The sequence below is a fragment of the Oryctolagus cuniculus genome, chromosome 18 (assembly GCF_051225735.1).
Source record: "Oryctolagus cuniculus isolate XC-2025 breed Fujian yellow rabbit chromosome 18, ASM5122573v1, whole genome shotgun sequence".
Classification (NCBI taxonomy): Eukaryota; Metazoa; Chordata; class Mammalia; order Lagomorpha; family Leporidae; genus Oryctolagus; species Oryctolagus cuniculus.
Window position 1 is genome coordinate 65,623,275 of NC_142884.1, and position 23,006 is coordinate 65,646,280.

At 41.6% G+C, this 23,006-nt stretch overlaps 1 protein-coding gene across 4 annotated transcripts in view; it reads left to right on the top strand.

The window, feature by feature from the left end:
• The window catches only part of PHLPP2 (PH domain and leucine rich repeat protein phosphatase 2), a 91,644-nt gene that overhangs the window by 45,220 nt on the left and 23,418 nt on the right, over nt 1-23,006 (top strand). For all 4 annotated transcript variants that reach the window (XM_008257569.5, XM_089320419.1, XM_089320420.1 and 1 more), the window contains 5 exons: nt 902-1,056; nt 3,837-3,983; nt 4,719-4,949; nt 6,115-6,317; nt 9,455-9,515. In XM_008257569.5, coding sequence (XP_008255791.3) covers nt 902-1,056; nt 3,837-3,983; nt 4,719-4,949; nt 6,115-6,317; nt 9,455-9,515 — 797 coding nt within the window. The remainder of the gene's footprint in view (nt 1-901; nt 1,057-3,836; nt 3,984-4,718; nt 4,950-6,114; nt 6,318-9,454; nt 9,516-23,006) is intronic.

The following is a 23,006-nucleotide window of genomic DNA, read 5'->3' on the forward strand; positions in this document are numbered from 1 at the left end:
ATCTGCTCAGAATTTAACTGGCATTATTGTTAAGTAGTTGTTCCATTGTTCTGGCCTTTTTTTATTATTTCTTTAAAAATTTATTTATTTGAAAGATACTTATACAGAAAGAGAAGGGGATAGATAGAGACAGAGAGAGAAATAGAGATAAGAGATATCTTCCATCTGCTGGTTCACTCCCCAAATGGCCACAATGGCCAGGGCCGTGCCAGGCTGAAGCCAGGAGCTTCTTTCAGGTATGCCACGTGGGTGCAGCAGCCCAAGCATTTGGGCCATCCTCTGCTGCTTTTGTAGCCACATTAACATGGAACTGGATCAGAAGTGGAACATCCAACGTGGAACGCGGGAGCTTGAACCGGCGCCAGTATGGGATCCCTATACTGCAGGCTGAGGCTTAACCCTCTACACCACCATGCTGGCCCCTCTCCTGTCCTTTTAAAGAGAAGTAATTTTTGAGCATCTTTTGCATGCTCAGGAGTGTGCTGTGTATTTGATTTAATTTTATCTTCCTAACAGATGAAGATATAGCACTAGAAAGTTGAAGAGCCAGTATGGCTACCAAAGGCTTTCTCTTTTCAAATCACAAGACCTCCCCAAACTTTGTAATTTATTTTGAATCATCATAACATTGTTACTTGCATGAGATGTTAACTTTCTTTATTTTACTTTTTTTAACTTTTTACTTATACTTTACAGCTTATACTTTTGTTTTTCAAGTAGCTTATGGCTTTAGGGGAAAATAAAATGTAGCTAGTTGTTATTAATGGATAATTGGATCTCATTACTTTAAGTTTCCTGATCTTTTAAGTTAGTGCCTCTTGTGTAAATGCTGTTCCATCCTGTGCAGAGTGTTAGACGTTGGGTACTAGCTTACAAGGTTTTTCTCTCTGGCCTTGTGTAGGTGGTGTCGCAGCGCATCAGCACTGTGGATCTCTCATGTTACAGCCTCGAGGAGGTTCCGGAGCATCTCTTCTACAGTCAAGATATCACCTACCTCAACTTGCGACACAACTTCATGCAGTTAGAAAGACCAGGGGGCCTCGACACACTCTACAAGTACGTGGAAAATAGGTTTCCAGACTAACTTATTAAAATCACATTGTAAACAATATCATAGTAGTCTGTGCTCAGAGTGAACATGCTTACCATCATATATATATTCGAAAATGTCCCCTTGTTTTTGAAGAGGAAGGAAACTTTTTATTCACACGGTTTTATCACTCTCTCCTCCTCCTATGAAACAGAAGATTTATGCAAGTGTTGTTATGGAAACAACAATGAACTACCATTGATCAAGATAATCTTTTTTATGTAAATCATTGGCAGTGATGTATTACTTGAGAGATTCAATATATGAGCAGTTTTTGAATAGAAATACCAAATTTAAATGACTTAAATAGGCCTGACTTCAGGAATTCTATTCCTGCAGCCAGAGCTTTATTTTTCCTTTCTATCTGCTGCTGCTGCTGACTCTTAAGCCTTCTGTCAGCTATGAAACCTTTCTCTACTAACAGAGGAACCATTTCGTTTGTACAGGTGACCTACATGTTTTTCCATCTCCTTTGTTAGATTATATTCCCCATTCCTACCCTCTTCCTGGATAGGAGTGAATAAACATGTTATATAAGTAATTGTCTGGGCCTAGAAGGAAATTAGAGCATTCAGAGTGGTTTAAATTATGTGGTGATTTAAAAATAGTACCCATTAATGACAAATTTTACATAGTTCCTTCATAGCTAATAAATCTGGGGTAGTTTCCAGAAAACATTGTGATTTCTATCTCATCTGATATTACATTTTAGAAAGTTTTTCAAGTATAGTAAGCCTCTATTTAGTTATTTTAATAGTGTTGGAATGTAAAAGTGAATATGACATAATTTTAGGGACCTTGATTTCTAGTATTCCCTTCTCAGTTGCTTTGAAAATGGGTTAATCCATTTGAGGGCTGAATAAGAAATTCTGAAGTCAAGACAACAAGCCAAAGAAATAATCAATAAAAAGGTCATGGGAATCTGGAAATCAAAAGTTTAGATGCCAGCGCTGTGACACAGCAGGTTAAAGCCCCAGTCTGCGGTGCCGGCATCCCTTATGGGCACCTGTTTGAGTCCCGGCTGTTCCACTTCCGATCCAGCTCTCTTCTTTGGCCTGGGACAGCAGTAGAGAAGCCCCTGCACACACGTGGGAGACCTGGAAGAAGCTCTTGGATCCTGGGTTTGGATTGGCCCACTCTGGCCATTGTAGCATGAACCAGCAAGGGAAGACCTCTCTCTTTGCCTCTGCCTCTCTGTAACTCAGTCTTTCAAATAAATAAATAAATAAATAAGTCTATTTAAAAAAAAGAATTCAAAAGTTAAGAGTTTAAATTTGGATGAGGAGCATTAACGTGAAGTACCAAGAATTCAAATCCAGAAGTAGATGATGCAGATCCCTGTCATGGACAACACCTCAGCCTGATCCTCTTGTGCTTGAACAGCTGAGTATCATACTTCAAAGTAGAATTTCCAGAGTGACCTTTGTGGATCTACTTTATGATGATACGTTCCTTCTCTGGGTAGGACAATATAGGTACCTTTTGTTTATGGCATAAATAGAAGCACCAAAATTACTATTTGATATTGTATATCAGATCACATAACAATAAAACACTGTGTCACATAACATTATCCAGCTTTAATTTCTCTTTATTTCAAATGACACTTGAACCAGTATAATTTCAATATGAAAACAGAAGATGCTAAAAAAAAAACAAAAACAAAAACAGAAGCTGCTAATAATGGGATTTGATAGCCATCTTTTATTTTTTTATTTATTTGTTTGACAGGTAGAGTTACAGACAGAAGCAGAGAGAAAGGTATTCCCTCCTTTGTTTCACTCCCCAAATGGCCACAACGGCCGGAGCTACGTTGATCTGAAGCCAGGAGCTGGGTGCTTCTTCCTGGTTTCCCACGCAGGTGCAGGGACCCAAGGACTTGGGCCATCCTCCACTACTTTCCCAGGCCACAGCAGAGAGCTGGACTGTAAGAGGAGCAACCCGGACTAGAACCGGCACCCATATGGGATGCCGGTGCCGCAAGTGGAAGATTAACCTAGTATGCCATGGCGCCGGCCCCCTGATATACATTTTTTTTTTAGCTATTCCTGAGTTAATTCTTGCAAGGCTTTAGATCTAACATATAGAATTTTTTTTAAATATTTAATTATTTATTTAAAAGTCAGAGTGAGACAGAGAGAGAGAGAGGTCTTCCATCCACTGGTTCACTCCCCACTTGGCTGCAACGGCCAGAGCTGCGCTGATCCAAAGCCAGGAGCCAGGACTTTCTTCCGGGTCTCCCACATGGGTGCAGGGGCCCAAGGACTTGGGCAGTCTTCTAGTGCTTTCCCAGGTCATAGCAGAGAGCTGGATCGGAAGTGGAGCAGCCAGAACTCGAACCAGCACCTACATGGGATGCCAGCACTGCAGGCAGCGGCTTTACCCACTATGCCACAGCACCGGCCTCGCATATAGACATTTAATAAAAGATTTCAAGAATATCAAGAATTATTTGATGTAAAAGAATTGTTGCAGCTTGCACTGTTCTTCAAGATTTTATGCCTTTTAATGGAGAACTTCTATCACATTAAACCGGGTTTCCTTGGTAGCATGGATTGTGTATTAGTCGTCCTAGCATTCTGTGCCCACACAATGTTGGGCATGCAGTGAGTGTCCAGTATACACTTTGGAATAAATTCTGTGATGGACATTTAAAATAGATCATCAAAGGTCATTGAGATCTCTTTCAAAGATACAGTAACAGATTTATTGAAATGCAGTGTAAATTTTTACCTCTGTTCTTTAGATTTTCTCAGCTGAAGGGCCTGAACTTATCCCATAATAAGCTTGGATTCTTTCCTGTGTTGCTATGTGAGATCTCTACTCTGACTGAGCTCAACCTCTCCTGTAATGGATTTCATGACCTGCCAAGTGAAATTGGAAATCTGCTAAAGTAAGTATCTGATTTTTCTAGATTTTTCCTTTCTATTGTTGAATAAGAAATTTGTCTGGCATTTGGAATGAAGATAGTACAATCTCTTGCAGTGAAATAGATTGAGTAATTATTAGGATTCTAGTCAACAGGAGATTTTTTTTTTCTTTGTTTTTTTGTTTTTGTTTTTTTTTTGACAGATAGAGTTAGACAGTGAGAGAGAGATAGAGAGAGAAAGGTCTTCCTTCCATTGGTTCACCCCACAAACGGCTGCCATGGCCGGAGCTACGCCGATCTGAAGCAAGAAGCTGGGTGCTTCTTCCTGGTCTCCCATGTGGGTGCAGGCGCCCAAGCACTTGGGCCATCCTCCACTGCCCTCCCGGGCTACAGCAGAGAGCTGGACTGGAAAAGGAGCAGCTGGGACTAGAACCCGCGCCCATATGGGATGCCCGTGCCGTAGGCAGAGGATTAACCTAGTGAGCCATGGTGCCGACCTCAACAGGAGTTTTTGACATCAGAGATCTACGTGTCTGTATAGTGACTAATCCCTCAACTTCAACAGCAAAGGTCTTGATTAACTTTGGAGAAACCAGCCATGTAAATCAGTTAGCAAATCTCTCCATGGAGAGTTAGGATGTTTTTACCATTATTGGATTGATAATAAATTCATGACATACGTCAGAAGCCGTAACTGTATTTATATCTATTCCACAGAAACCTTTCATTCAAGTGACTTGTTTTGTTTTCTTCCTACAGTCTTCAAACCCTTTGTCTTGATGGCAACTTTCTGACTACTTTACCTGAAGAATTGGGAAATCTGCAACAACTTTCCTCCCTGGGAATTTCCTTCAACAACTTTAGTCAAATTCCTGAGGTTTATGAGAAACTCACTTTGGTGGATAAAGTTGTTATGGCAGGAAATCACCTGGAAGTCCTAAGCCTAGGGGTGCTGAACCGCATGAGCCATGTCAAGCACGTGGATTTAAGGTGAGGTCATTGTTTACTGTGGCTTCCTGTAGGTTAACTGTGATTGGCCATTACATCTTCTTCTCTTTATAAAGACTTCTTTAAAGCATTGGGATTTTGGGGCCAGTGTTGTGGGGGTAGTGGGTTAAGCCACTGCCTGTGGTGCTGGCATCATTTATGTAAGTGGGTTTGAGTCCTGGCTTCTGACCCAGCTCCCTGCTAATGCAACTGGGAAAGCAGGGTAAGCTGATCCAAGTACTTGGGCCTCTGCTACCCACCCCATGGAGACTCATCCAGGTCTCCCATATGGGTGGCAGGGGCCTAAACACTTGGGTCCTCCTCCACTGCTTTCCCCAGGATATTAAGAGGGACCTGGATTGGAAGTGGATCAGCATGGACACAAACTGGCATCCATTTGGGATGTGGGCTTCACAGAAAGTGACTTTGCCTGCAACACCATGACATCTGCCACCCGTCAACCCTTGACTTCTTTTAGTAAATTTTATTTTCTAGTCATAATATTTTCCTAAAGGAAGCTGGTAAAGGCTTTTGCTAGCAGTAGGTCAGTTATATCCCTTACACATGCATGGTGAGAGAGAAGTGTATTAAAATATAGGAAAATGAGAACAAGCCTGCATGCATTAAATCATATATTCATTTAAAGAACCAAGAGATCATTTTTTTTTTCATTTTCCTTTGGACTGTCCCACACACAGATTATATTCTTCTCCATTTATTAATGCAGGATGAGTCTTAGCACAAGAAGTAGAGCAGGCATGGCACAGGAGGAATATGCTGTCATAGTTCTGACGTGTTACTCTCATGACCCCTGTGGTACTTACTCACCCAGAGGGTTATGTTCGTCGTCTTGACCTTTGTTCCCACCTAACTTCATTAGGTATTTGGATATAAGCATTTTATTGTTGGGGGTTGTGGACCCAGTTTTCTTTATTTATATTTAATTAGATATGTATTTGCCAATCTGGAATGTCTAACTTAGCTGTAACTTGAGTTTTTTGTTTACAAACTCTCTGTGGTTATTTATATGTTATCTTGCAAAATGCAACAAATAATAAAATCCTTAAGTTGTTCAGGAAAAAAGAAATGGATCATGCCTCTCCAGTTTTTTTTTTAACCCATTTAATAGAATTTATTTTTGATTATTTTCTTATTTTTGCATCTTAAGGATGAATCATTTGAAAACCATGGTTGCTGAAAATCTGGAGGGAAATAAACATATCACCCACATGGATTTGCGGGACAATCAGCTGACTGACTTGGATCTCAGCTCCTTGTGTAGCTTGGAGCAGCTGCATTGTGAGCGGAACCAGCTGAGGGAGCTGACACTGAGTGGCTTCTCCCTTCGAACTCTCTATGCCAATTCGAACAGTGAGTGCTCTGTAATACCTCCTGTTTTTCTCTTTCAGCGCCAGTGCAGCTTGCTAAGAACAGTGGCGTCCGTGGTACTTCTCAGCCACTCTGCAGAATGGAGTGTGTGGTTCATTGAGGTCAAGCTTTGTCCTTTTTTTTTTGGACAAGCAGAGTTAGAAACAGAGAAAAGGTCTTCCTTCTATTGGCTCACCCCCCTAAATGGCCATTACGGCTGGCGTGCTGATCTGAAGCCAGGAAACCAGCTGCTTCCTCCTGGTCTCCCATGTGGGTGCAGGGTCCAAGCACTTGGGCCATCCTCCACTGCCTTCCTGGGCCACAGCAGAGAGCTGGACTGGAAGAGGAGCAACTGGGACAGAATCTGGTGCCCCAACCGGGACTAGAACTCTGAGTACTGGCGCCGCAGGCGGAGGATTAGCCTATTGAGCCGCAGCGCCGGCCTAGCTTTGTCTTTTAATGTTACTGTTAATCACTGTGCATAAGAAGACATAGTAAGATACTTTAAGGTTCACTAAGTGTGCATAATAAGAGGCATTTCCACAAAACACTGGAGAGTGGAGAGGTGGGCAGGCATGTACAAAACAGATTATCAACAGTGGTTTAGAACGAGGATTGGCAAATTCACATATGCACAATTCTATGTGTATAAGAATTTTTATCGCATCATTGTTTTAATGGAAAAATAGGAAAAAATAAGATTATCATGGGGGTGGTGTTATGGTGCAGTGGCATAAGCCCTTGCTTCTGATGCCAGCTCCCACATCTGAATGCTGATTTCAGTCCTGGCTACTCTGCTTGCAATCTGGCTTCCCACTAATATGGCTGGGAAGTCCAGATGCTTGGGCTCCTGCCATACACATACAAAACCCAGAAGGAATTCCTGGCTCTTGGCTTGGGCCTGGCCCAGCGTAGGCTGTTGGCCATTTGGAGAGTGAACTAGCAGATGGAAGATAAATCTGTCTGTCTGTCTCTTTTTCTCTCTGTCTCATTCTGCCTTTCAGATAAATAATGACTATTATGAGGAAAATGCATAAATCAGTAGTTACATAGTGATTTATTTAAGATTTGTTTATTGTTTTGAGAGGCAGAGTTAGAGAGAGAGATAGGGAGAGACAGAGAGGTCTACCATTTGCTGGTTCATTCCCCAAATGGCTGCAGTGATGCAGCTGGGCTGATCTGAAGCCAGGAGCCAGGAGCTCCTTCTGGGTCTCCCACGCAGGTGCAGGGGCCCAAGCACTTGGGCCATCTTCCGCTGCTTTCCCAGGCTGTGAGCAGAGAGCTGGGTAGGAAAAGGAGCAGCTGGGACTTGAACTGGCCACTATGTGGGATGCCAGTGCCACAGGTGGAAGCTTAACCTACTATGCCACAGTACTGGCCCCTAGTTACATATTTATACAATATAATGTGTCAGAGCAGTGGACATTAATATACTAAGATTTTATATGTTAATATAGAATAATCAGAAACATTTTTTGAGGGGGGAAGAAAGTAAGTAGTTGCACAATATGTATATTGTGATAGTTATTTCAAAATTTAAAACATATGGAAAAAAATTTTTTATCTGTATAAGTGTGCCATGACAGCTTGAAAGTATCCATGGGAATGATAAAAACCATATTCAAGATGATGTTTACCTTGTCATATGTGTATTTTTAAAATTCTGTTTAAAAGTCTATAGCTTGTTAAAGCAGAATGTGTATTTGTTAAAAGCTAGATGATGGGTAAAAGAAACTTCATTATTCTCTTTTCAGTACCTCTAAAGTTAATTAGGGTAAAATAAAGTGAAGGACTTTTGCTTTTGTTGCCTTCTGTCATATTATAAAAACTTCCAATTGTAACAAATTACTTGGCTTGAGCAGAATAGTTCTAAAACTGATGAGTGTTTATTTCCTATGACGTGGTGGTAGTAGTATGCCCTTCCGTGACATGATGGTAGTAGGTCCTTGCCATGAAAGTATTTGTTATTGGGACCATCTTCATTCCCTAATATGTTTAGAGATCCTGAATGCCTGGCCCTCATGGGAAAGAACTCACTGATACATGTACAGTCCTTAGTCAGCGGCAGTGTCACAGCAATGTACTGAACAGGGCTTCTTTGAGGTTAGCAATCCTTAAGTTTGATAATCTGGAAAAATTCACATAAAACAGTTGTACTTTCAGTGTCCCAAGGTAAAGAACTCAGCTTCACAAAAGAGGTTATCCAGGTGATCAGTTAATACAGGAAAAAGTTCTCAACTTATCTAGTCATCAGGAATAAGGAAATTAAACCCATGTGGGATACAATTCTGGACCTACCAGGATGACTAGAATGGTAGCTGTTGGGAATATAATTTGGTATTGCATGGGAAAATTTTGGTATTCTCTCCTAGAACTGAACATGGCCCTGCCTTGTATTTGGCAATTCTCCACCTAGGCCAATATTCACCCTAAATGCTTGTTTTAGTCCACAAAAGATGTTGACAGAAGCACTGTTTAAAGTAACCTCAAACTGGAAAGACTTAAATGCCTAAGAGCTAACTTATTGTGATGTATTCCCATAAAAGAACTTTATCTGAGCAGGCATGAAATGAATCAACTATAACTATATACAAACAATATGAACAGACCTCAGCAAGCATAATATGGAGTGAATGAAGCCAGATAAAAGTTTTATGTAAGTTAGATGTGTATGTATATAGTTATATTAATAGGCAAAAGAACCTGTGGTGTTGGGAGTCAAGATAGTATTGCCCTTGTGGGACAGTGGAGGAGTGTGTGGGGAAGCCTCTGGGGAACAGGCAATGATCTGTCTCTGCGTCTAGAAACTCTTGTACATTCAGTTTGTGAAAATCCATTCTTCTCTGCAATTAAGATTATTATACTTTTCTGTATTTGTGTTATATTTTAATTCAAAGTTAAAATATTGCCAGTAAAAATCCATTTATTATTTTTTCAAGTTAAAAGACTAAGTAGTTCCTGTTAGTGTGTAACAACTGCCTGAAGCAGTGTGAATCCAATGCAGTACAGTGCAGGATCTGTCAATTAGTTACTTGTTTTTCTAGACAGATTGGGATCCAGCAGTTAAGGACATCCATTTTCTATCTGATACTTATTCTCAGTAATCTAATTTTTTTTTTTTTTTTTTTTTTCCTTACTAGAGCTGACAGCAGTAAATGTGTATCCAGTTCCTAGTCTTCTCACTACCCTGGAACTCTCCCGGTGAGTGTATCTCCTGAGGGTGGTTCTTGTTTGTTGCTTAATATTTAAGAGAGGTATGTGGATACTTGGCAATTTTAAAGTATAAGAAACCTGTTGAAATATTTGGGTAACCAGAAGAAAGATGAGAGGATGAGTGGAGGAACCAGTTTAATACCTGTACTGTAGAGTTAGAGGAAGGATGCTCTTGAAACACAGAGGTGCCTATAGATTACTCAAAGACTAGATATAAAAAAAAAAGATTTATTTATTTGTTTGAAAGGCAGAGTTACAGAGAGGGGGAGAGAGAGAGATGGATCTTGCATCTGCTGGTTCACTCCCCAGATGGTTGCAATGGCCAGGGCTGGACTGGACTAGTCTGAAGCCAGGAGCCAGGAGCTTCTTTGAGGTCTCTAATATGGGTGGCCAGAGCCCAAGCACTTGGGCATCTTCTGCTTTTCCCAGGCACATTAGTAGGGAGCTGAATAGGAAGCGGAGCAGCCAGGACTCAAATGGGCTCCCCTATGGGATGCCTGCATTGTAGGTGGCAGCTTAACCTGATATGCTACAACTCTGGTCCCTCAAAGACTAAAGATGATGCAAACATAGAAGACCTTTTATCTTCATGTCAGGGATTTTCATTTTTGTCAGTTGAAATCAATTAATTCTTTTTAGATGCAACTTTAAAAAAATAATTTTTTATACTGTCATGTCCCATGGTGGTCTGAGTTTTAGAGATATTAATTACATTCAGGACTTTTTTTTTTTTTTTTAATTTTCTATTGGTGGTCAGGAGTAGGCATAAATGTGATTCACTTTCTTTTATTTGCTCATTTCCAATCTTGTGATAGGCATTTGGGATTCAGTGACTGAGTTTTATAATCTGATGAACTGATTGACAGTCAAACAAGCTTTACAGGACAGCGTTCTAATGACTGTGAATGTAGGGTGCACAAAGCAGTACAAACAGCAGTGGACAGGGTCCAACATGGTCAGAATTACTGTGAAAACTGAGGTCAATGTGCAATACGCAGTGCGGTGCAGTGTCTGGCATACAGTAGTAAAACTACTGCCTGCACCGCCCATAGCCCATATGGGCACCAGTGCGAGTCCTGGCTGCTCTGCTTCTGATCCAGTTCTCTGCTAATGTGCCTCGGAAAGCAACAGAAAATGGACTCCCACGTGGGAGACCTGGAAGAAGCTCTTCTTGGCTCCTGGCTTCAGATAGGCCCAGCTCTGGCTGTTAAAGCCATTTGGGGAGTGAACCAGCAGATGGAAGATATCTCTTCTCCCTCTCTTTCTCTCTCTCTCTCTCTTTCTGCCTCTCTGTAACTGTACCTTTCAAATAAATAAATAAACCTTAAAAAAAATAAATAAATAAGGGGCCAGTGCAGCAGGTTAATCCTCCACCTGTGGTGCCAGCATCCCATATGGGTGCTGGTTCTAGTCCCAGCTACTCCTCTTCTGATCCAGCTCTCTGCTATGGCCTGAGAAAGCAGTGGAAGATGGCCTAAGTGCTTGAGCCCCTGCACCCCGTGGGAGACGCAGAGGAAGTTCCTGGCTTCTGGCTTCGGATCACTCCAGCTCTGGCCATTGCAGCCGTTTGGGAGTGAACCACCAGATGGAAAACATTTCTCTGTCTCTCTCTCTCACTGTCTATAGCTCTACCTGTCAAATAAATAAATTAAAAAAACCTTAAAAAAATAAAGAAATAATACCTATTGTGGCTTTTACTTTATTATTGTTAAGCTATTTATATTCCTACTCGTTCGTTTCTTTGTGGTATAACCCCAGCATAGGTCAATGCTAAGAATTCATCTTTTCCCTGGACCTTGACCATTTTTGAAGAAAATCACAGGGCTGGCGTGGTGACACTGACATCTCATAAAGGCACAGATTCAAGTCTTGGCTGGTCCAGCTCCAATCCAGCTCCCTGCTAGTGCTCCTGGAAAGTCCTTGGGCCCCTCACCCACATGGGAGACCTGGATGAAGCTCCAGGATCCTGCTTCGGTCTGGCACAGCCCTGGCTATTGCAGCCATTTGGGGAGTGAACCAGCAGATGGAAGATCTCTCTCTCTCTGTTTCTCTCTCCCTCCCTCCCTCTCTCCCTCTCTACCTCTCTCCCTTCTCTGTTGCTCTAATTTTTTAAAATTTTATTTTTAAAATTTTCTTTAAAAAATTTGTTTGAGAGATAGAGTTACAGAGAGAGGAAGAGACAGAGAGAGGTCTTCCATCTGCTTGTTTACTCCCCAAAATGGCCATAATGGCCAGAGATGGGCCTGTCCAAAGCCAGGAGCTAGGAACTTCCTCCGTGTTTCCCACACTGGTGCAGGGGCCCAGGCACTTGGGCCATATTCCACTGCTTTCCCAGGCCATTAGCAGAGAGCTGGATTGGAAGAGGGGCAGCTAGGACATGAACCAGTGCCCATGGGATGCTGGTGCCCCAGACAGAGGCTTAACCCTAGTATGCCACAGTGCCGGCCCCAATAAATTAAAAAAAAAAAAATCAAATCAAGGTGGATAGCACTACAAATTCGTGATTTCCAACCTCTTCTGAGCCTATTGGCTTTTCTTTTTCTCTCTCCTTCCATTGTCCTCAGCACTGTTGCCTATCACTCTACTCATCCCTCATCCAGTCTCTTCCACTCTAGACTGCTTCCCTAGAGGCTAAAGGCCATTATGGCTTACTTCCTTAATCTTCCTACCAATTTGGATTTGCATAGACTTGACTCTTATCCATTGTCAGCTTCCTTCCTCTGTTGAAGCCAATCCAGCTGTCTGGCTTTTGGCTTTATTCATCCCACTGCCCTGACTTGCTCTGTTAGTCATCCTCTTCCTCCCTACCACGTGTGTTTTTCTCATCCTGTCTGTATATACACGCTTCTCTTCTGTCTTAACAAACAGAAAAAGTTACCTTTGCCTCACAATCCCCCAGCTACTTTTTAATTTTTTTTGATAGGCAGAGTTAGAGAGAGAGAGAGAGAGCGAGAAAGGTCTTCCTTTTTCCGTTGGTTCACCCCCTAAGTGGCCGCTACGGCCGGCATGCTGCGCTGATCTAAAGCCAGGAGCCAGGTGCTTCCTCCTGGTCTCCCATGTGGGTGCAGGGCCCAAGCACTTGGGCCATCCTCCACTGCCTTCCCGGGCCACAGCAGAGAGCTGGACTGGAACTGGAGTAACCAGGACAGAATCCAGCGCCCTGACCGGGACTAGAATCCGGTGTGCTGGTGCCGCAGGCGGAGGATTAGCCTAGTGAGCCACAGCGCCAGCCACCCAGCTACTTCTAATCCCTCTTAAGCCCTTTTGGTTCATGTTTCTCAAGAATTATTTACAGTTGTTGACTCTGTTCCCATTTGGTTATTGCACCAATAATTCTATTTAGACCCCCTCTTACAGAACTTTTCTGTGTTGACACAGTTAACTTTGGCTGGCCTTTTTCTGACCTTTTTCGTGCCTCTTTGGCTATTTCTTTTGCCTCTCTTGCATACTCTTCTTTTTCATAGACTTTTAGAGGCTGATTGTCTCCCAGGGCTCTGTCCTTATTCCATTGCATCTCACTGGATGTGATCTCATTTCCTCCAAAGATTTCAGCTGCATTCAAGTGTCAGTAACACCCAGATATCCAGCCCAGGCCCCTTCTCTGAGACTCAGACCCATCTGTCCAGTTCTGTACTGGACACTTCAACCTGCATATCCCCAAGTACCTCACATATATGCAAGATTAAGCTCATTATCCACCCCTGCATCGTGTCTTAACTTGTATGTCTTGTGTCTATTCCAGTCATTGGCCTTATCTCTCTGGTCATCTGGGCTATGCGCTTGCCTCTGCTATTCCCCACATCTAGTGCATCTCCAGGTTGTTTTATTTTTGTCTCTGAGTATTTCTGGAATGCTTCCATGGCTGCCTCTACCCTCCGACTTATTACTGCTCATTCAGGCCTTCATCATTTCTTGTCTGGAATTCTATAATAGATTTCTGATTGTTCTTCCTTTTACCAACAGAACCAGGTTCTCAATCAGACCTTTATGTGTCCAAAGAGTAATCTATTTAAAGTGCAACACTGATTGATATTTTCTTTCTTTTTTCTTTTCTTTCTTTTTCTTTTCTTTTTTTTTTTTTTTTGACAGGCAGAGTGGACAGTGAGAGAGGTAGAGACAGAGAGAAAGGTCTTCCTTTTGCCGTTGGTTCACCCTCCAATGGCCGCCGCGGCTGGCGTGCCGCGGCCGGCGCACCGCGCTGATCCAAAGGCAGGAGCCAGGTGCTTCTCCTGGTCTCCCATGGGGTGCAGGGCCCAAGCACCTGGGCCATCCTCCACTGCACTCCCTGGCCACAGCAGAGAGCTGGCCTGGAAGAGGGGCAACCGGGACAGAATCCAGTGCCCCGACTGGGACTAGAACCCGGTGTGCCGGCACTGCAAGGCGGAGGATTAGCCTAGTGAGCCGCGGCGCCGGCTTTTTTTTTTTTTTTTTTTTTTTGACAGAGTGGAGAGAGAGAGAGAGAGAGAAAGAGAAAGAGAGAAAGGTCTTCCTTTTGCCGTTGGTTCACCCTCCAATGGCCACCACGGCCGGCGCGCTGCGGCTGGCGCATCGTGCTGATCCGAAGCCAGGAGCCAGGTGCTTATCCTGGTTTCCCATGCGGGTGCAGGGCCCAAGCACTTGGGCCATCCTCCACTGCACTCCCGGGCCATAGCAGAGAGCTGGCCTGGAAGAGGGGCAACCGGGACAGAATCCAGCGCCCCAACCGGGACTAGAACCTGGTGTGCCGGGGCCGCAATTCGGAGGATTAGCCTATTGAGCTGCGGCGCCAGCCCCACTGATTGATATTGACCCTTTACTGCCTGTGAACATTTCTGTGAGGCTTCTTTGCCTGAAAATCAAGTCCTAGGCTTCTGAACATGCTTTAGTCCTGATCCTAACTTCTTTTTTCTGTTCTCCTCTTGTCCTTCATTGCTCCATCATCACCAGACTGCTTATCATTCCCCATATACGTCAAGCTCATGTTCTCACTCCTCATGTAAGGCCATGGTACACCAGTCTTCAAAAATTTTTTTTGTACAATTAAAAATTTATATAAGGTGACCATATTTCATGTATTTTATATATACATATTTTGGGGCATAGTGATACTTCCCACCCTACCATCCCTCCTGTCCTCAAACCCACCCTCCGTTCTCCTTCCTTTCTTCTTTCTTTTAATTTTTACAATGACATACTTTCAGTTTATTTTATAATCATAAGCTTCGCCCTCAACTATATAAATAATTTAACAAATAATAATAAGAAAATATATTGTTCCTCAACAATAGAGACAAGGGCTATAAATAATAATTCTCAAAAGTGTCAGTTTGATAGACATTATAATTTTTTATACTCTGTTAGTTACCACAGATTAGGGAAAACATATAGTATTTGTCTTTTAGAACTAGCTTATTTCACTGAGTGTTTTCATTTCCAGTTGTATCTGTTTTGTTTTGAAAGACAAGAATTTCATTGTTTTTATGGCTGAATAGTATTCCATGGTGTATTTATACCATATTTTCTTTATGAACTAATGGATATCTGGGAAGATTTGATATCTTAGCTATTGTGAATTGAGCTGCAATAAACATGGGGGTACAGATAATAACTTCTTTTTAAAAAAGATTTATTTGTTAATGTGAAAGAGTTACACAGAGAGAGAAGGAGAGGCAGAGAGGTCTTCCATCCTCCACTGATTCACTCCCCAATTGACTGCAATGGCCAGAACTGCGCTGATTCAAAACCAGGAGCCAGGAGCTTCTTCCAGGTCTCCCACGAGTGTGCAGGGGCCCAAAGACTTGGGCCATCTTCTGCTGCTTTTCCCAGGCCATAGCAGAGAGCTGGATCGGAAGTGGAGAAGCCAGGACTCGAACCAGTGCCCATATAGGATGCCGGCACTGCAGGCGGTAGTTTTACCCACTACACCACAGTGCCGGCTCAGATAATAACTTTTTTTAAAAAAGATTTATTTATTTATTTGAAAGGCAGAGTTACAAAGAGGCAGAGGAAGAGAGAGGGGTCTTCATTCGCTGGTTCACTCCCCAAATGGCTGGAGATGGGTCGATCCAAAGCCAGGAGCCAGGAGTTTCTTCTGTGTTTTCCATATGGGTGCAGGGGCCCAAAGACTTGGGCCATTTTCCATTGCTTTCCCAGTCTCATTAGCAGAGAGTTGGATCAGAGGTGGAACAGCTAGGACTCGAACTGGTGCCTATGTGGAATACCAGCATTGCAGGCAGTGTCTTTACCCACTGCACCACAGCGCCCAATGATAACTCTTTTCATATGCTGATTTCATTTTGTTTGGGTAAATTCGCCGCAGTTGGATGGCTGGGTCACATGGTAGATCTATTTTCAGATTTCTGAGAAATCTCCATTCTGTCTTCCACAATTTCTGTACTAGTCCATATTCCACCAACAGTGGATTAGGGTGCCTTTTCTCCCACATCATTACCAGCATTTATGATTTTTTGATTTCTTATTGGAGTGAAATGAATCCTGATTGTCGTTTCTATTTGCATTTGCCTGATGGCTAGTGATACTGAACGTTTTTTTCAGGTATTTGTTGGCCACTTGAATTTACTCTTTGGAAAAATGCCTGTTAAATCATTTGGTCATTTCCTAACTGGATTGTTTGTTTTGTTGCTGTTGAGTTTCTTTAGCTCTACAGATTCTGAATATTAATCCTTTATCAGTTGCTTAGTCTGCAAATATTTTCTCCCATTCTGTTGGTTGCCTCTTCATTTTGCTGAGTGTTTCCTTTGCAATGCAGAAGCTTCTTAGATTGATGTAGTCCCATTTGTCTATTTTGACTTTGATTGCCTGTGCTTCTGGGGTCTTTTCCAAGAAGTCTTCGCCTGTGTCAGTGTCTTAAAGAGTTTCATGAATATTCTCTAGTAATTTGATGGTATCAGGTTGTAGATTTAGATCCTTGATCCATTTTGAGTGGATTTTTGTGTGAGGTAGGGATCTTGTTTCATATTTCTGCACACAAAGATCCAATTTTCCCAGCACCATTTGTTGAAGAGACTGTCCTTTGTCCAGCGGTTGATTTAGTTGTTTTGTCAGGGATGAGTTGGTTGTAGATGCATGGATTGATTTCCGGGATTTGTATTCTGTTCCATTGGTCTACATGACTATTTATGTGCCAGTACTAGGCTGTTCTGATTTTAACTGAACTGTAGCTTATCTTGAAATCTGGTATTGTGTTGCCTCTGGCTTTCTTTTTGTTGTTTACAATTGCTTTAGCTATTTGGGGGGTCTCTTGTGTTTCCATATGGATTTTAGCATTGTTCTTTACTAGATCTGAGAAGAATGTCATTGGAATTTTGATTGGGATCACACTGAATCTGTAAATTGCTTTTAGTAGTATGTATTTTTTGCTGGCATTAATTCTTCCAATCCATGAACTTAGAAGATTTTTCAATGTTTTTGTGTCTTCTATTTCTTTCTTTAGTGTTTTATAAGTTTCATCATAGAAATAATTCACCTCCTTTGTTAAATTTATTCCAAGTTATTTAAATGTTTTGGGACCAGCGCTGTGGAATAGTAGGTTAATCCTCCAGCAGTGGCACCAGCATCCCATGTGGGTGCCGATTCTAGTCCCAATCCAGCTTTCTGCTATGGCCTGGGAAAGCAGTGAAGGATGGCCCAAGGGCTTGGGCCTCTGCACCTGCAAGGAGACTGGGAAGAAGCACCTGGCTCATGGCTTTGGATCGGTACAGCTCTGGCCATTGCAGCCATCTGGAGAGTGAACCAATGGAGGGAAAACCTTTCTGTCTCTCCCTCTCACTGTCTGTAACTCTACCTCTCAAATAAATAAAATCTTTAAAAAAAATTTTAAATGTTTTGTAGCTATTATGAAAGAGACTTAAAAGAACTTAAAAGTTCTTTCTCAGCATAGCATTGTCTGTGTATACAAAATTTTTTGATTTTTGTGTGTTAATTTTATATCTTGCAACTTTTAGAGTTCCAATAGTCTCTTAGTGGAGTCTTTTGGCTCTCCTATATAAATAATTATGTTATCTCTAAACAGATAATTTGAATTCTTCCTTTCCAATTTGTATCCCTTTGGTTTCTTTTTCTTGCCATTCAATTTGATATTTCTCATAAATTTCCTTGATTGTGTTGAGGAATGTTTCTTATACTCAGTTTACTTAAGATTTTGATCATGAAAAGATGTTGTATTTTGTTAAATGGTTTCTCTGCATCTATTGAGATAATCATGGCTTTTATTCTTCAATTTATTAATGTAATATATTGCATTTACCGACTTGCATATATGGAACCATCCGCTGCACACCAGGGATAAATCCCACTTAGTCTGGGTGAACAATCTTTGTGATGTGTTGTTGGATTCATTTAGCTAGAATTTTGTTGAGGATTTTTACACCTATGTTCATAGTGCTATTGGTCTGTAGTTCTCTTCCTTTGTTGTATCTTTTTCTGGTTTTTGAATTAAAGTGATGCTGGCCTCACTGAAGGAGTTTGGGAAGATTTCCTCCCTTTCAATTGTTTTGAATATTTGAGAAGAATTAGAATTTAAAAGTTCTTTAAGAGTCTGGTAGAATTCAGCAGTGAAGCCATCTGGTCCTGGGTTTTTCTTTGTTGGGAGGGTCTTTATTACTGATTTAATCTTCATCTTGGTTATTGTTCTTTTAGGTTCTGTGTCTTCATGACTCGATTTTGGTAGATTGTATGTGTCCAGGAATCTATTTCTTCCAGATTTCCTGATTTGTTGGCATATAGCTGTTTGTAGTAATTCCTGATGATTCTTTTTACTTCTGTGGTATCCACTGATCTCCTTTTTTATCTCTGATTTTATTGATTTGGGTCTTTTCCTTCTCTCTCTCTCTCTCTCTCTTAGTGTATCAGTCTTGTTTATTTATTTTTTTAAACCAGCTCTTTATTTCACTGAGATATATATATATGTACATATATATTATGTCTCAATTTTGCTTATTTCTTCTTTAATTTTTGATTATTTCTTTCCTTCTACTAATTTTGGGTTTGGTTTGTTGTTGTTTTTCCAGGTCCTTGAGATGCTTTAAAAGCTCATTTATTTGATGTGTTTCCAAATTTATTGATGCAGGCACTAATTGCTGTAAATTCCCTTCTTAACACTACTTTTGCTGTATCCTGTAAGTTTTGATATGTTATATTGTCATCTTCATTCTTATAGAGAAATTGTTTGATTTCCCTTTTGATTTTTTTCTATGAGCCTCTGTTCATTCAGGACTCTGTTCAGTCTCCATGTGTTGGCATATTTTCTAGAGGTTCTTAAGTTTTTAATTTCCAGCTTCATTCCATTGTGGTCAGAAATGGTATATGGTGGGGCCGGTGCCATGGCTCACTTGGTTAATCCTCCGCCTGCGGTGCCGGCATCCTGTGGGTGCCCCGTTCTAGTCCCGGTTGCTCCTCTTCCAGTCCAGCTCTCTGCTATAGCCTGGGAGGGCAGTGGAGGATGGCCCAAGTGCTTGGGCGCCTGTACCTGCATGGGAGACCAGGAAGAAGCACCTGGCTCCGGGCTTCAGATCAGCATAGCTCTGGCTGTAGCGGCCATTTGTGGGGTGAACCAATGGAAAGAAGACCTTTATCTCTGTCTCTCTCTCTCACTGTCTAACTCTGTTAAATAAATAAAAAATATTTTAAAAAAAGAAATGGTACATGGTACTTTTTTCAATTTATATGAATTTGATGAGACTTGCTTTATGGCCTGGCATATGGTCTATCCAGAGAAAATTCCGTGCACTGGTGAAAATGTGTATTCTGCTGCTGCGGGTTGGAATGTTTGTAGGTAGTCAGGTCCGTTTGGTCCATAATGTAGATGAGCACTGTTGATTCTTGTTGATTTTCTGTCTAGTTGATCTGTCCACTGATGAAAGTGGGGTGTTGAAGTCCTCCATTACTATTGTATTGGAATCCATATCTCCCTTTAGATCCATTAACATTTGTTGTAAATAGCCAGGCACCCTGGTACTGGGTGCATATACATTTATTATAGTTACGTCTTCCTGTTGAATTGATCCTTAGTCATTAAATAATGCCCTTCTTTGTCTCTTCTAACAGTATTTGTGTTAAAGTCTATTTTTCCTGATATTAGGATAGGTACAATTGCTCGTTTTTGCTTTCCCTTAGTATGGAATATTATTTTTTTCCCATCCTTTCTCTTATAGTCTCTGTGTGTCTTTGTTGACAAGGTGCGTTTCTTGTAGGCAGGAAATAGATGGTCTTATTTTTTAATGCATTCAGCCAGTTTGTATTTTTTAGTTGGAGAATTTAGTCCATTTAGATTCAAGGTTAGTATTGATAAGTAATGACTTGGTTCTGCCAGTTTTCTATAAATATTACTATTGTTTGCTTTGGATTTCCTTTGTACTTTTACTAGAAATTTTCTGTCTTCACATTATTTCATAATGATGACTGTCTGTGTTTCTGTGTGTAGCACATCCTTAAGCATCATTTGTAAGGCTGTTTGATTTGGAAGGTCTTTATTTCACCTTCGTTCATAAATGAGAGCTTTGCTGGGTATAGTATTCTGGGTTGATGGTTTTTTTCTGTTAAGACTTGGACTATGTATCTCCATTCTCTCCTAGTCTGTAGGGTTTCTGATAAGAAATCAGCTGTGAGTCTAATTGGAGATCCTCTGAAGGTAATCTGTCATTTCTCTTGTGCACATTTTATAATCTTTTCTCTATGTTTTTCTATTGAAAGTTGACTACAGTGTGTGTGATGAAAATCTTTTCTGGTCATGTCTATTAAGAATTCTATGTGCTTCCTGTACTTGGATGTCCTTATATTTCTCCAAATTAGGGAAGTTTTCCATTATTGTTTCACAGGATATGCCTTATAACCTATCTTCTCTTTCCACACCTTCAGAAGCTACTAAGACCCATATGTTGGGTCATTTGATAGTATCCCATAAATCTTGAACACAGTTTTTAATTTTTCTAATTTCTTCCTTTTTTATTTTATTTTTTAAAATTTGACTGTTTGCTAAGATTTGTCTTCTAATTTGAATATTCTTTCTTCTGCCTCACCAGGTCTGTTGTTAAGGATTTCCACTGTATTTTTGATTTGACATATTGTATTTTTATTCTTAATATTTCAGTATGATTTCTCTTCAAAATCTCTATCTCATAGGAAAACTTTTCATGCTTCTCATGTTTGGATTTCTTTAGCTCATGAATTTGCTTCTCATTGTTTCTGAGTAATCCTGTGATCATTCTTTTGAATTCATTTTTAGACATTTCATCGTTCTCTTCATCTTCACAATCTAATATTGAAGTGGTGTTGTGTTCCTTTGGGGGAGTCATGTTGTCTTCCTTGTTGTTTCTTTTATTTCCGTGTTTATTTTTGGGGATTTGTGGAAACACTTGTTAGTTTTCTCCACTGATGGGTTTTATTTTTGAACTGTGGCTTAGTGGAGTGTCTACTCCTTCAGTGATTACCCAGAGGTATATGCTGGGTGGGGCCAGGGAGCTCTGGTCAGTCTCAAGGGTAGGGTGAGAATCCAAGGTGATACCCAAGTTGGGTGTCATAGATTTTTTCTGTTGTCAGCAGGGGGTAGGGTATGATCTCCCCTGCTGGCATAATCACAACCTCACGTCCCCTTTTCCAAGGTGATCAATGCCTATGGTTAGCCCACAGTGGGTATAACCCCCCACTGTTGCAGGTACATGAATTGCACAAAGGATCTGTGCAGTCCTCAGTGTAAGCATGGAACCCTCTGCAATGACCCACCCCAGGCAGTTAGGGAGCTCTGAGCCTCACACACTGGGCACAGTGATTTCCCAAATACCCAGCTATACCCCAGGCCCTATCATGCAGTCCCAGAATTCTCAGTCATAGCACCCAAGGCTCTCACAGTCACGGGGAGATGAGGATCCCCTCTCAGCCCCATGAGTCTGCCCTACCCATGGAGAGAGCAGAGACGTTCCCAGAGCTAGCTGCCTGTGGGTGCTCTGCCTTGGCAGTTAGAGCCCCATAACCTGTGATAGCTTAAGAAGGGAGCACTTCACATTCCCAAGTACATGCCCAGCCTGAGTCAGTTGCAAATGTGGATTTTTCCATCTGGTAAAATCCCCTGGTTATGTGCTGCAGCCTCTACTAGTTTTGAGATGGTGTCTTCTCCATACTGGTTGCCAGGTGCCCTTGTCGGGGGGTGGGGGGAGAAGGGGGAAGAAATGTGCTTTTCCTTTGCTGTTTCAGGTGGGTACCCTGCCCCCAACTAGGGCTCTAAGCCAGCCTCAAAGTTAGTGTGGTTCCCAAGGTTCTGCCTTACGCAGTATTGCCAGTGGTATGGGTTGCTGCGGTCTGCTCTGACCGCCCTCTCAGAAGCTCATCTCTCCTCCAATCCCTGGCTACAGCAGTTGTGGGTAGTGTCCCTGCTCGCTGCTGTGTGTCCACTCTTTCCACGTCTCTCCATGACATCCTTTCTTCTTTCTTTGGAGTTTGTATTGCAAATTTATCTCCAACTTTCCCTGGGTAATACACCTCTGCTTCTCTTCTGTCTTCCTCTGGTCACAGTCAGCGCATCTTTTCCCTATTCAGACATCGTGGAATCTCCTCTTCCAGATCTTACTCAGATGTCATTCATCCCAAGGAGCTTGTCTTGATCCTTTTCAGGCAAAATGTTCCCTTCACTAAACTTTTAGCAGTATCTGCATTTCTTAAATACAGCACTTACCTCAGTCTGCTTCCTTGTGTCCTTTAGTCATTCCAGAGAAACCTGCACCTAGAGAATAAAGTTCCTTTACTAAGTGTCAGCTCTACTAAGTATTGAGTTCATGTTTCAAACCATAGATGGTTTTTCCTTCACTTGATACATGTTGTCCTTACTTCACTTTGATTCATTGTTTATTTTCCTTGGAATTTGATTCTCATCTCCCCTGAGGCACTCCTGCTCATTTTATTTTATTTTATTTTTAATTTATGAATTTGAAAAGCAGAGTGACATAGACAGAGACAGAAAGAGGAAGAGATCTTCCATCCTCTGGTCCATTTCCCAAATGGCCGCAACAGCTGGTCCTGGGCCAAGCCAAAGCCAGAAGCCATGAACTCCATCCACGTCTCCCATATGGGTTTCCTTGGCCAAAGTACTTGGGCCATCTTCTGCTGCTTTACCAGTGCATTAGTATGGAACTGCATCAGAAATGGAGCAGCCAGCACTTGAACCTGCTTACCTTGCTGCACCAGAACTCCGGCCCCCATGCTATTTTTTTTTCCAGTGCCTGGAAGGGCTAGTTCTGCCTTACTGCTTTTTCTCCGTGATATTCTTTGATAGTTTATAAATTTTCAAAATGCATTTCAGATTTTTGATTTTGTAGTGTAAAAATGGAAATTGTGCTATCTGGTATGAGATTCCGGTGTTGCAAGTGTACCATAACACTGGCCCCTCTTCATTTTCTAAAGGCTGTTTAAAATTCCACTTGCATTCATTCTTTCCTCATTTCTGCCTCACTCCAACCCATCACATGTTTACTTTTCTATCTTTTTTACATC